Genomic DNA, 14,350 nt, shown 5'->3' on the forward strand with positions numbered 1-14,350 from the left:
GGCTGCAGTGGCCTCTTAAGGGAGATACATGGAGGATATTGAGCCAGGGCCATGCCAACCTTAGAGAAGTCTCACAGGAAGGGAGATGTGAGACCCAAACAAACCTACAACCCTCAAGAAGCCGTTTCAGACCAAACCCAAGTCATGGCTATCATTACAACAACGAAGGAAGGCAGAGATACAGTTCCGCTGGTAGAGACTGTGCACAAAGCCCAGAATTTGGTCCACAGCACCTTGTAACACCGGTTGTGGCGGTATGCACCTGTAATCCCAGCACTCAGGAGATGGAAGCAGGAATACCAAAAGTTCAAGGGCATCCTTGTCTACACAGCAAGTTCTGAAAAACAAAATCATTTTGATGGCAGATTGTTGAGAAGATAACCAGGGCATAGCATTCAGAGTGTAGCATCCCTGAGCGTTCACAGACAGAAGCTTTCACGGGTAGGACATTCACAGACTGTAGCATTCAGAGTGTAGTGTTCACAAACTGTAGTGTTCAGAGTGTAGCATTCACAGGCTATAGCATTCACAGAGTGTAGCATTCACAGACTGTAGTGTTCAGAGTGTAGCGCTCACAGAGTGTAGCGTTCAGAGTGTAGTGTTCACAGAGTGTAGCGTTCACAGAGTGTAGCGTTCACTTACTGTAGCGTTCATAGGCTGTAGCGTTCACAGATTGTGGCGTTCACATACTGTAGCATTCACAGATTGTGGCGTTCACAGGCTATAGCGTTCACAGACTGTAGCGTTCACAGACTGTAGCGTTCACAAAGCATAGCTTTCACAGACTGTACCATTCACAGACTGCAGCGTTCACAGGCTGTAGCATTCACAAACTGTATCATTCACAGAGTTGTAGCATTCACAGGCTGTAGCATTCACAGACTGCAGTGTTCACAGAGTGTAGCATTCACAGGTATGGCATTCACAACAAGCAGACTTAAAAACTTGGAAGGATTTGTAAGCACCATAAACTACAACAGAAGACAAGGAGACAGCTGGGCTTCAGCTTCTGACCTTGACCTGCAGGCCTGAATTTGCCATGACTACCACCATAGTGTGTGTGTGTGTGTGTGTGTGTGTGTGTGTGTGTGTGTGTGTGTGTAAGCAGCAAGAGTAGCAATAGAGAACTCTGAGGAATGAAGCTAGCAAACCCTCCTCGTGAGGTGACTCAGTAAAGGTTAGGAGGATACAGTGAAAGTCCCTAAATAATATGGATTTGCTCTGGCCAGAAATGATAGCCATATTCGCATGGGTCTGTGTACATCAGTCAAGAGAAATCAAAGAGAAGCCCAGAAACTTAGGGTAGGAGGGGCCAGATGACTACCTGGGTCCTCTAAGGTCCAGAGATAGTAAAATGTTCAAGAGAGAGAGAGAAAAAAAAATGAGACAGATTTGCAAATAGAACATTGTGCTTATTTTAATTTTAAAATGAAATTAATTCCCATACCCTAATTAAGAGTATAATTCGGTAGTGAATCAGTACAATTGCAACGTTGTACAACCATGTCCACTGCCCAATTCCACAACATTTTCAAGACCTCCTCAAGAGGGGTCCAATAGCCACAGTCATTCCCCTCCTCCCCTCCCCCCAGTCCCTGCTGGCCACCGCTCTGCTTTCTACTACAGATACAGGTTTGGGCATTTCAGCACGAGGCTGTCTTCTTTCTCTCTGCGTTCTGTGCTCAGGCTGGATTAATTCATCATTCCTCTGTATGGCTACAATCAACGGCTTTAAATACACCTTTAGCGACTCCTAAGGTTTCCTGGCAGTAACTGGAAGGTCATCAGTGAGGTTGGGACCTGGGGACGAGGTGGGTGGCACTCTGAGCCCAGCCACCATCTATACTGTAAAAAGAACAGCTCTGATTTAACCACTTTATTTGCTGAGACTTCTTGTAACACTTCCTTTGGAACTCGGGCTAAAGTCAGATTTTTCCACCCGCTGGCGGGATGTTGCGGAACTGCAGGACATGGCGGGGCCTCCAACGTGGCCGTTCTCAGGAGTTCTTCTCTGGAACCTTGATGGTGACAGTCTTCACCTCCGTGTAGGCTCTAAGTCCGTCTTCCCCCAGCTCCCTCCCGTTGCCGGATTCCTTAAAGCCTCCAAACGGTGTGTGGCAGGTGACGATATTGTAGGTGTTCACCCACACGGTCCCAGCTTGCAGGGCCTGGGTGAAGTATAAGGCCTTGTCCAGGTCTCTGGTGAACACGGCCGCAGCCAGGCCATACCTGGTGTTGTTGGCCCTCTCAATCACTTCCTCGATCTTCTTGAACTTGAACAGAGGCTGCACGGGCCCAAAGATCTCCTCTCGAGCAATCTTCATGCCGTCCTGCACATCGCCAAAGACTGTGGGCTTGATGAAGAAGCCACGATCCCCAAAACGCTCCCCACCGCAGAGAAGTTTTGCCCCCTCCTTCTGACCAGCCCGGATGTAGCCCAGGATTCGTTCAAACTGCTCCTTGTCCACCTGAGGCCCCTGCTGGGTGTCCAGTTCAAAGGGGTTCCCCACTTTCCTCTGCTTGGCCTTCTCCACAGTCCTCTCGAGAAACTCCTGATAGATGGATTCTTCCACAAATGTCCGGGAACCCGCACAGCAGCACTGGCCCATGTTAAAGAAGAGGGCTTCGTGACACTGGTCTACAGCGTGAGCCATATCAGCGTCTGCCAGCACGATGCTGGGGCTCTTCCCACCCAGCTCCAAGGTGACTCTCTTGAGGTTGGAGTCCCCAGCAGCTTTCTGGATCAGGTGGCCCACCTCAGTGGAGCCCGTGAAGGCAACTTTATCCACATCCATATGCTGGGCTATGGCTGCCCCCGCGGTGGGGCCATAGCCAGTGATGATGTTCACCACTCCCGGGGGAAACCCTGCCTCTTTGATGAGGGAGGCCAAGTACAGGGCAGAAAGTGGGGTTTGCTCCGCCACCTTCATGACCACAGTGTTGCCTGTAGCGAGTGCCGGGGCCAGCTTCCAGCCTTGCATGGCCAGTGGGAAATTCCATGGGATGATCTGGCCACAGACACCCACCGGCTCATGCCGGGTGAAGCAGAAATGCTCACCGTCCATAGGGATGGTTTTACCATGCCACTTGTCAGCCCAGCCAGCAAAGTAACGGTACACCTTGATGACCTCATCCAGGTCCAAGGCATAAGACTCCTGGAAAGGTTTCCCATTATCCAAGGTCTCCAGAGAGGCCAAGTACACCCGATCCCGTTCCACAAGATCAGCCAAACGGTTCAACAGCCGGCCCCGCTCTGAGGCATCCATTCTGCGCCACGGGGACCCCAAGCGGAAGGCCTCCCGGGCTGCTTTCACCGCCAGGTCCACATCTGCCCGGTCACCTTCGGCCACGTGCCCGATGACCTCGCCGGTGGTGGGGTTCACTGTGGGGAAGGTCTTTTTGCTGACCGCATCACGCCACTCGTTGTTGATGAACAGCTGGTTGTAGCGAATCTCTGGGTTTGGGATTGGGTTCGGGAGCGCAGCTACGGTAGAGTACGAGGGGGTCCGACCCTGGAGGCAGAGCAGCCGGTACGCCAAGAATCGGATTCTCAGCATGTTGAAGACTTTGGAGCAGATAGGAAAAAAAAAACCAAGGCGAACCGGTGAGAGTGGGCGGGGCTATCTGAAAGCCCACTGATGCCAAGGAGCGTAACCTCCCGAAACATAGGCTGTGGGGTACAAAGGCCCGAAGAACTCTCTGGTCCACCCATCATATCCCCCTCAAGTCTGGCCCCCTTTCGCACCTCTTCTGGGTCTCTTGTGAAATACCACCTGCTCTGCAAGGCCCTTCTGGGTCCTCCCGCTGCAGTGTTTTCTGAACAGAAATTTAAGGCGCTCATGGGACACACCAGACATGATGTTGTCCATGGATAGATAAAACGGTTGAGGAAAAGCCCACACTATGGACGTGAGGCAGAAAGGCCAGTGTGTGACAAAAGCCCTGGTCCTCTGTGACCCTTTAATGTTTGAGCAGCTGAATCTCTTCTCTCCAGCCCCACTCCCTCCCCTTTGGGAACAGTTTTTCCCTTAACAACACATCTCCGCGTCTCTGCTCCTACTACAACTGTGTGCTGCTGCTTAGTTCCCTGTCTGGGGACACAAGAATCAGGAGCTGGATAGGGGATACGGCCCAGCTGATGAGAATGCTTCCCTAGCTAACACCAAGGCCTGGGTTCAGTCACTGATGGGGCACCTCCCTGGAACCCCAGCCCTTGGGAGGTGGAGGCAGGAGGATCAGGAGTTCAAGGTCATTGCTGGCTACGTAGTGAGTCTGAAGACAATCTCTGACACACGACAGACTGTCTGAACAAACGGACCAACCTTGGAACACCTCTGAACCCCCAGATTATTGCTTCTCAACCTCACACGCCACAGACTGTTTTTACACGTGTGTGGTAGTGACGGCGAGCTCCTCCTCCAGGCCAGGGGCTTCTGCAGCTGCCCTTCCATCCACTGCTAGTGTCACAGACTCGGAGGAAAGGGACACCGAGGGACCAGAATTTCTCCAGGAAGCCCCCTTCGGAGGATGACAATACCCAGAGCCTCAGAAGATATGCAAAGTTGCGAGAATTCGTATCACCACTGGAATCTGCACATGCAGACCTCCGAGCCTGTCGCACCCTTTCCATAAAATCTTAGTGCGGCTACAGGCAGGGCCAAGAGAAACTAAGAACTTTTCCTTCCTTAGTTCTGGCCAAAACCATAAATAAACCATTCTCAAGCTGGATGCTATAACCCACAACTATAACCAAACAAGCACTTGGGAGTTCAAGGTCAGTCTGGTCTATAAAATGAGACTCCTCCGTCTCAACGAAACAAACAACACAAACCTGTATTCCGTTACTAATTCCACTCTCCCATCAGATTCAGGCCTCTGGTTCTATTGGTTCTGGTGCCTAGAATTATACCTGAGACACAATAGCTACTCTACTGACAGGCTAAGGGAACGTGGAGATTTCCATAAAGGACACCGATGAGCTGGTCTGGGACCTGAGCAAGAACCCTAGAGATTTGAAACCTCAGTTCCCTCACTTGTAGAGCCCCCTGGGGTTGTTGCCAGGGCAGTCGTCGGAATACTCAAAGCCTCGGGAACCAGCCTGGCACTGACGGGAGCGCAGTGGGAAGGGGCTTACCCTTCTGGGGCACAAGTCAAGCAGCAGCTGAGATGGATCTGTTTAGTGCCAACTCCGCTTCGGAAAACATCAGACTTGACTAAAACGGCTGCGGTCAAATGTAAACAGTACCTAAACTTCCGTAAGCAACTGCCAAGCAGCGTTTCTGGTTCCTACTTAGCTACACAGCTCATCTCTGGCCAGGATAGAATCACGGTGCCTTTTCGGGCTCACATGAGTCTTGCTCCACCCAACAGCAAAATGTAATTGCTCCAGCCTGACCCCTGACCTCCAGCACTTTCCACCCTCTCTCCACATGTGCAGGGAGAGGAACGAAGAATTCACTCAGGAAAACAAGGCTGCAGCTATGTCCCTACCCATGCAGAAAATAATGTCTACCAGGAAAGCCCTCCCTGGCAAATCTGGGGTGTGTGTGTGTGTGTGTGTGTGTGTGTGTGTGTGTGTGTGTGTGTCAAACTGCTCTTCGGTCACACCAAGCCTCTGTGCTCGAGGATCCAAGCCATCGCTTTCATTTTGCATGGAGGAATGGAGGAAAGTGGCTAGTCTTAGGTTAACCGGCTTTTCAGCTTCCGGTCTTCTCACCTTAACTTCACCAGCCTCCCTAAAGCCCTCAGGTGATAACAGATGTTGATAGTCACTCTGGAGGGGACTACAGAGGTTCAGGGACCTCTCTAAGAAAGTACTACAGAAGTCTCTCATCCTTGAATTCCCAAAGGCCTAGCTTTGCTTTTCCTCCCGAACACCGGATGCTCGGAACCCGGGAACACCCACCTGAGCGAAAGGTGCTCAGGTTCCAGCTTCTCCTCTATGGCCAGTGGCTCTCGCGGCAGCTGGCCGGGTGGACGAGGGTGAAGGAATAGAACCAAGACGAGGTTTGGGAGGACTGTGCCCGTCCCACCCCCCCAGACAGATAGGAAGGGGGAGGGAAAGAGGCGTGGAAAGGGCCCTGCAAATACACCCGGGGGAGACCTGTTTTTCGGGGACCGAAGGGGTGCCGTGCCCCAGCGCGGAGGGAGGGCGGCGGTAGCTACCTGCAGCGGGCTCGAGCTCAGAGTCAGAGTCTCACTCAGGATCTAGTACTGGCGCGGTTTAGCGTTCTCTGGTCGGTCCAGCTGCGGCGTGGAGCTGCCTCCGGGCATTCGCTGAGCAACCAATGAGGTTTCGCTTCAGCTAAGCTCCGCCTGCTCCCGGGACCGCCCCCTACTGAGGAATCTTGGCCCCGGAGCCAGATTTCCCTTTGCTAGCCATCCTTGGCCCAGTATCCTGCACCCTCCAGATCTGATTGGTCTCCCCTGAAGTAGGAGGTTCAAGTCTGAGAGCCTAAGGACAAAGCCTTTGGCAATGGAAAGAGGGACTCAAAGAGGGGCAGGGTTTTCCCAGGATTACAGCCAGGCTCCTACCTGGAGACCCTCCCTAAAAGTCCGTCATTGACAGACCTTGCTTATGTGATCAGCATTTTTGAGCCTGTTAGACTAGAACAGTACTAAAAATCCCAGCTCTGAGAATCGCGAGCAGAGAAACACTCCTAATAAAAAACGGGCAATGTTGTTTATTCTACACTGACCGTCAGTCTCTGTTTTTGAACTGAGGATGGTCACTGGGCCAAGACTCTGTGGGGTTTGCAGGAATTGGACATTTTAAAATAACACAAATTTTCAAAAAACAACCTAAAATGCAGTCAAGAAAACAGTGGCAGTGACCCCTGTCGTGAATATTTCGGTGCAGATGTGTGGGTTCACGCGGGTCCTAGAAATGAAGACTCAGAGACACATGAGAATGAACTTAGTCGCTGTGGCTGCAGGGGGCTCCGGCTTGGTGATTTGAAGCCTTACCTTCACCCCCCCACATCTTTATTTTTTCTTATATTTACACTTTAGCTAGAGGATTTCCATATCTCAAACTGATAGAAGCTTTCAACAATACAACACCAGGTGCAAATACCTGATTTAAGAGGTACCACAGTTTTCTGGGTTTCCCCTGAACCAAGTTTTGCATAGGCTTTATATCCATGGGAAACCCTCAGTCAAGATTCACATGGGGCAAGAAACATTTTTTGTAACTCAAAAGCAAGGCCTAGGGGCTGTGTGAAAACCCCAGAGACAGGTCAGGTATAACCTAGCAGGGTGTCATGGCTAGTGGAGGTTACTAGTGGAGTTTACTGGCAATCCCTCTGGCACCCCCTCACTGGGACATTCTACCACAGACCCCCAATAGGTAAAGGTTGGAGGCCATATGGTGTGAAGAGTCCTGGACTGTTAGACAGCTAGTTACAGATTAGCAGAGTTGAAGGTCACTGGGAGTGGGAACACCACCCCCATAATCAATGGCTTATAGGATCAGGCACGAAACGGCAGGATTTTATGATCGGTCATGAAGTGTGATCTTTGTCATAACTTTGAAGGGGGGGAGTGGAGACAAAATTCTCTGCACTGCCTGGGGTGGGGAAGTCATTAACAGATGACTAAACAACTTAGAGTTTATTACAACTTACAGTTACGAGTGTATTGCCTAGCTTCCAGCTGTCTCGTGAAAAGCGAAGACAATACCATTTTCCCCTCTTTTAACAGTGAATCCAAATGGACGGAATCACCTGGCCCGAGAACATTCCTCAGAAACAGCTGTCTGCTCTAGAGACTTGGGAAATAGTACAAAGTCTCCCTAGAGGAGGAGGGTCCTGACCGCTGTCTGCTCTCACCCTTGGGAGCATTCTGCTCTCCCGTGCTTCCCGGTTCCCATTGGTCATTGCCTAATCTCTTACAGCTCAGCGATAAGCGTTATCTGCCCTCTACTCTACACTCAGGGTGTCTGTCGCTTCTAGCTCCTTTCGTGGAAGTCAAGAACCAGGGAGCCAAGGAGAGGCTGGTGCCCGATCCGGGGACTGAAAGACCTGGGGTAGTCACCCTTTAGAACTCAAAGTATGCCCCCCACGTGTCTGAAAAGCAAGACCAGACAGGGGCTGTGCAGTGCCAGAGGGCAAAGCCATATCAGTGAAGGGACGTCACAGGACACCAGCGGGAAAACAAGGCAAGTGTGGGGCTGGGCACGTAGCTCACCTACGTGTGAGGTTTGTGTGCAGTTCCAGGTGGTGAGAAGACACAGCCAGAAATGTCCCCAACACTGTGAGGAATTTACCTCCTCAGAAACTTAGGCTCGGTTAAAGCCAGACCCTTAACTACACAGGAGAGAGGAATTTCAATGTAGGTAAGGGTTAGTACATGCTTTGCATTTAAGTGGAGGCATTCAGAGACCCACGGAAAGAATACGGAACACACCCAAGTGTGGATATAGGTTTCTCAAGGGAGAGTCTTGTTTAGGTGTCTCTAAAATGGCCATAGATAGGTGATGGGTGGGTGGATAGATGGTAGCGAGACGTGACTCGGTGCTCTAAGTTACAGTGTTCAAAGGATGTAATTTACAGTAAGGCACAAAGATGAAGAAAAGTTTAAAAATTAAGTGAGAGTCTAGGATCTGGTCTACATATTGGCCTTGACCTAAGGAATTTTCCTGTGTAAACGGAACTGTAAGATGGTAAGATGGTCTCACCAGAGGCATTGCTCGGATTTAAAGGCGAAAAGGGAAGTGAACCCAGTTCAGTTCAAGGCCACGGACATTCCGGCCCTAAGGAAGCAGTGTTCTTGGTTGCTTTGGACATCCCATTTGAGTTGTCTCCAGGAAGATGAGCGCCAGCTCTCTAGGCATCCTGGGTTCCATCAGTTGCGCTGAAGTTTCTTGACTCTCAGTCGGCGGAACACTAAAACTGGATCCCAGGGGGAGAGGCTTCTGCCCATCTTTATATCCTTCCTCACACAACTAAACACAAAATCAAACAAAACAGAGCTGGGAAGGGCTGCCTTGAAAGGTGGGTGTTCTCACTGGAGGAGAATGAGGAATCACAGACATTCCTGTCTACGGACATCTGTTTGCCAGAACCCTGCAGAAGGGGACGTCCAACAAGGAAGGACTAGGCTAGTGGCTCCGCAACTCAGCTGTGGGTAAGAGCTGCAGGAGGATTATCTCCAAGGCTTATCTTCGGATTCAAGGTCCCTAGGTGGTAGAGTCAAGGATTTTTTTTTTTAAGTTCCCCTCGTGTGTCTGATGATCAGATGTGTAGCCACGCATTAGGAAGCACAGGGCTAAGTGCTCGGTGTGGATTCTGGGAGTGCATCATTTTTCCATAAAAAGTCTTCTGTGAATGGTTTATGTTTAAATCCCATCTAGCACACCCACCCCAAACACTTCATCTGCAGGTGGGTGTCAGAATTCACCAAAGTGGTTGGTTCGCTTGTAAAAGCGTTAGATTTAAATTAGATTTAAACTTACACAATGAGAACTAAAGAAAGGTGAATGGCTTCAAGATCAAAATCAAAAATATAACTCAATGAAAATTGCTAAATGTGTAAAAAAAAAAGCGTAAAACTAGAATAACACTAAGTTTTCCACAGCATTGTGGACCACAAGAGGAGACACCCGTGCAAGGACATTAGACGTGACAGGACATAACCGTGATTTTAAGACTCCTCATTAACTGATTAATCTGCTAATTAACCAGGCTTTTAGGATCGCACCTCCTGGTTAAAGACGATGACCTTGAATCAGCTGAAGATAAAATTCACAAATCAGTTCTGCAGGAGACTGGCTACTGTCAGGGATTTGGGAATTTTTTTTTTATTTATAAAAAGCCTGTAACAGATATTGGACCTGGTGCCACTGACAGACAGTGTTTGGCTGAAGGGATTGATGGGAAAAGGGTGAGCTAACATCAGCTCCAGGGAGGTCAATGCACAAGAGAATGTGCAATGGGGGTGTGTTTACAGGAGCCTGATGCAGGGAGGACAACAACTTCTACTCCCCAGCCTTTTAGAGCCTTGTGTGGCTAGGAAGTAATTGAAGATTCCAGCTCTGAGGCTCGTGGGCAGATCAGAATCCAAACAAAGAAGGCACATGAACTCCGTGGTTCATTCTATAGTGGCCCCATTATTCTTTGTATTGGAATGAGGATGAGCAACTGAGCCAAGACACTGAGGCCTCTGCAGGAACTGGACATTTTAAAATAAACATGCTTTGTAAGCAGAGACTGTGGTTTCATTTCCCGGCCACCTAGACCCGAATAATCATCCAGAAACTATATTAATTAAAACACTGTTTGAACAATGTCTCAGATGTATTCCTAGCTAGCTCTTACGTCTTAAATTAATCCATTTCTATTAATTTGTGTAACACCATGAAGCTGTGGCCTTCTGGTAAAGTTCCAACATCTGTCTCCTTCGGCAGTTACAAGGCGTCTCTTTGACTTCACCTACTCTCTCTCTCTCTCTCTCTCTCTCTCTCCTCTCTCTCTCTCTCTCTCTCTCTCTCTCTCCTCTCTCTCTCTCTCTCTCTCTCTCTACATATATATATATATATATATATATGTGTATATATATATATATATCTACCAGCCTTGTTATATTCTGCTCAGCCATAGGCTAAAGGAACTTCTTTATTAACCAATAATCATACTCATAGCATACAGAGGGCAATCCCACATCATCTCCCCTTTTATGTCTAAATAAAAAGGAAGGTTTTAACTTTGGCATAGTAAAATTACATATAGCAAAATAGTTATCAAGCAAGAATTACAGTTACAATATTTCTTTGTGGAGCTGGAGAGATGGCTCAGAGGTTAAAAGCACTGACTATTCTTCCAGAGGTCCTGAGTTCAATTCTCAGCAACCACATGGTGGCTCACACCCATCTGAAATGAGATCTGGTGCCCTCTTCTGGCAGTAATGCATGTAGAAACACTGTATACATAATAAATAAATAAATCTTAAAAAACAATATTTCTTTGTGAATCTAAAGTTTTATATCCAATTTATCTTTTATCATAACTAAAGAAAAATATAACTATCTGCCTTCAAGTCTATCAAAGACCCCAGAAGGACATAATATTACCTAAGTAAACAGGAAGTACATTGTAAGCAACTTCCAAAACTCTAGAATTAACAGAGACATCTCACTGCCTGGCCAGTCACCAAGTTCTTTTGTAATGTTGGGGCATTCATCTTCAGCCTACAGACCCATAATATTTGGCAGACTTTTCAGTAAAGCAGAAAATGTGATGATCTGTTCTGCCTTGCAAGGGCAAAGTTCATCAGTTGCTTTCTTCTGTGTCCTTCAGAATGTCTGGTAGTTTCTTCTGCTAAACAGGAACCCTGAAGGACCGTCTCATCTTTTGAAAAGTTCAGCAGTCATTTTTCTGTGGGTCCTATATGTCCAGTTCATATAGTATACCATCAAGCAATCCAGAAAAGAGAAGTTTCTTGCCCAAATGGCTAGCCTTATCAATTGAAGGCAAATTTTATAATGAGTTTCTTCAATGCCCATCAACTTCTCTGAAACAATTGGTGCTGCCAAGAGCAGACATGTCTCACTGTTGAGAAAAGTGTAAGTTCTTAAAACATTTATGTCTCTTGCTTGTTCCCTAGGTGGATGTGGGATTCCATCACGGCACCAGGGCCGCAGGTGTTAGGAATTAGTGGTGCTGGCAGTTGATGGACAAAGAGGGACTCTTTGGACTACTTCTAATTGTGAGAATATTTAATCTTCTTCTTAAGAAGTATTAAAAATGTGCACTGGGTGTGGCACACATCTTTAATCCCAGCACTGATGAGGCAGAGGCAGGCGGATCGCTAAGTCTGAAGCCAGCCTGGTCTACAGAGCAAGACAGGCAGGGCTACACAGAGAAACCCTGTCTCAAAAAACAAAACAAAACAAAACAAACACACAGAGAAAAACTAGGAAAAGAAAAGATTATATCTTTCAAATCAGTAAATGTGTCCTCTTTGTCTGGAGGCTCAGAAGTAGGCCTGCCTTCTTTGCGAGCCTTATGGTTGTGTCTGGGGGTGTCCAGCTTCAAATCCGAAGTTAACTATTGTGTAACAATGACTCTTAGACAGAGGTGGCATGAGGGACAGGAGGCTGGGTATCAGAGCCTGGGCCCTGGGCTCCACAGCAGCCTCTTCAGCTTCTTTATCACTGTGGGGGCGGGGGGCGGGAGAGGGACAAAAGAGCCACCAGAAGCTCAGGGTACAGCAAAATGAAGCTGTTAACGAATGTTCATTGCAGGCTGAGCCCTGAGGTCAGACACCTTGAACCCTGCACATCTGCTGCTTGTGAAACCCTGTCAGTTGACTTTCCCATGCTGTTATCAGGAGCTATTAGAGCCCTGGTTGAAGTACAAAGTGTTGGCAAGGGCCCAGTGTATCTTCACACATCTGCTGATTGAGCTAGCCCTAAAATGCTGCTCTATCCCTAATGGTGTTGCCAGGGCCTTTTGGATCCAGCAGAGCTAAAATGGAGGCGACAAAGGGGAAGTAGGGAGCGGCAGCTCAGAATGTTCTTCCCTTCCACAGTTTCCAACCAGCTCCTTCTGGTTCAAAGACTGTTGCCTCAGCCCAGCCCCTACCAGACCCAGCAGCCTCCAAATTAGCAAGCATCTGCCATCCCTGTGCCTTCATTCCTGCAGCTCCTGTCACAGCCGGCTGGTGTGCCTCAGCTGGGCCCTGAGCCAGGTCTTGGCAGTGCGGAGATGGAGACCATCCTCAGGTGCCTCACAGATCAGGAGGCAGACACAGGAATCAGCAGGTTTTTCTCTCCCACGGTGTGAGAGAGACCTGCGGTGCCAAGAGAGCAGAGAAATGGGAAGTGGAGCAAAACCACAACACAGTCTGCAGTCAAATCTAGAAAGCTGAATGGCAAGAAGACAGAGCTGCAGGCTCAGAGAGCCAGGGGGAAGAGGGAGCACGGTGTCTTGGGAGGGGGAGGGTCCTTAAGGGGGAGGGTCTCCTCCTGGCTGGGTAGAAGGGCATGGCAGTGGGGTGGAGACAGAAGAGAGCCCAGGCTGGGACAGTAAGAAGATCAGATCATGGAAGGGCCTGAGATGTCAAACTGAGGGGTCTGAGTGTCACAGGGGGAGGAGGTGAGAATTAGGGTCACCTCTGAGCCTCAGAGACCCCAGCAGCTATGGCTGACTTCAGATGGAAATGATTTCTTGAGGTAAGTCCAAAGCCGTAGTGGAAGGCACAGATCAATGATCTGAAAAGATATGTCCCCTCTCCAGTTTGCTATGCTGTTGTCCCTAGCCATAGACACTGCCTTCGTGGTCCAAAACGGCTTCAATAGCCACCTTCTAGGAGGCAGAACGCAGGGAGGGATGGGAAGGCATCGCACAGCCAACTGCTCCAAAGGAAGCACTCCCACTAACTATGGCCCAGACACTCTCACTTCTCATTGGCCAGAGCTTAGTTAGTGGTCTACAAGGATATAAGGCAGGCTAGGAACAGTGACCTTTGCCTGAGATGGCCAAAACATTGGGACTTCCATTTCTGTGGACACAGAAAAAACCTTTGCCAAAGGCCATTCTCCTCTGCTATGAGGACCGGAGCTATCAGTTTCAGCTGACAAAGACCCTCGAGGCTCAGAGAGAAGATAATTAGCCCAAGTGGTACCTCTGGAGCTCAGTACTACACGCCACACTACAGAGGCACCAGGCAGGCTGTGGAGACAGCTGACCTAGTGCTGAGTGTCACCCCGACAAATCCCGCTCCCGCGTTCCCTGGCTCAGTGGGTCCACCAGGAGAAACACTGGCCCTAAAGGAGTCTCGTGATGACAGATCCCTGGTCCTATAGTTTTAGACACGAATCCAGGATCTATGAGCGTCTCTGGCCAGACCTCACCATGATAGAGACGGGAAGACTGAGGCCCAAGGTATTAGTGACTACTTTTCCCGTAGCTGGGATAAAATACCATGACCAAGACCTTCAGGAAGGAAGGGTTTCTTCTGAGTCACAGTCTGGGGGTGCAGCCCATGTGTCTCAGAAAGCACAGAGGCAGGTACTTGAGAAGGATGGTCACATTGTATCTGTCAACTGGGGAGCAGGGGGTGGGGGAGGATGACCTTTGCACTTCTTCCATTCTCCCAGGCGATTAGGGTGGGGCTTCTCAGCTCAGCTAGCCCAAGCTAGAAAATCTCTTACAGACACGCCCAGAGGTCTGTTTCCAAGGTGATTTAAAATCCCATCAAGTTGACAACATTGACTACCACACAGGGTGGGGGTAGGAGTGGGTGGCCAAGGGCCGGGACTGTGGGCACCAGGTGCAGTTTATTGATCATTCCCAGCTGCTGGGTGTGATGTTTAAACGGCCTTTTTAAACACCCAGCATCCTGGTGAAGC

The 14,350-nt window shown here is 49.1% G+C and overlaps 1 protein-coding gene across 3 annotated transcripts; it reads right to left on the minus strand.

The window, feature by feature from the left end:
• Window positions 1-1,391: 1,391 nt before the first annotated feature.
• Window positions 1,392-6,324, minus strand: Aldh1b1 (aldehyde dehydrogenase 1 family member B1). 3 transcript variants are annotated; one of them, XM_048420320.3, is made up of 2 exons: window positions 6,166-6,324; window positions 1,392-3,565 (listed from the first exon to the last, which is right to left on the minus strand). In XM_048420320.3, exon 2 carries the CDS (start codon window positions 3,555-3,557, stop codon window positions 1,998-2,000), a length of 1,560 nt encoding a protein of 519 aa, XP_048276277.3. In that variant the 5' UTR covers window positions 3,558-3,565; window positions 6,166-6,324; the 3' UTR covers window positions 1,392-1,997. The 3 variants fall into 3 exon arrangements, with proteins under 3 accessions (XP_048276277.3, XP_048276278.3, XP_085533322.2); XM_048420321.3 differs by lacking the exon at window positions 6,166-6,324 and adding an exon at window positions 5,906-6,135; XM_085677196.2 differs by lacking the exon at window positions 6,166-6,324 and adding an exon at window positions 5,135-5,320.
• Window positions 6,325-14,350: the final 8,026 nt, after the last annotated feature.

The sequence above is a fragment of the Myodes glareolus genome, chromosome 16, assembly GCF_982192425.1.
Source record: "Myodes glareolus chromosome 16, mMyoGla1.1, whole genome shotgun sequence".
Taxonomy (NCBI): Eukaryota; Metazoa; Chordata; class Mammalia; order Rodentia; family Cricetidae; genus Myodes; species Myodes glareolus.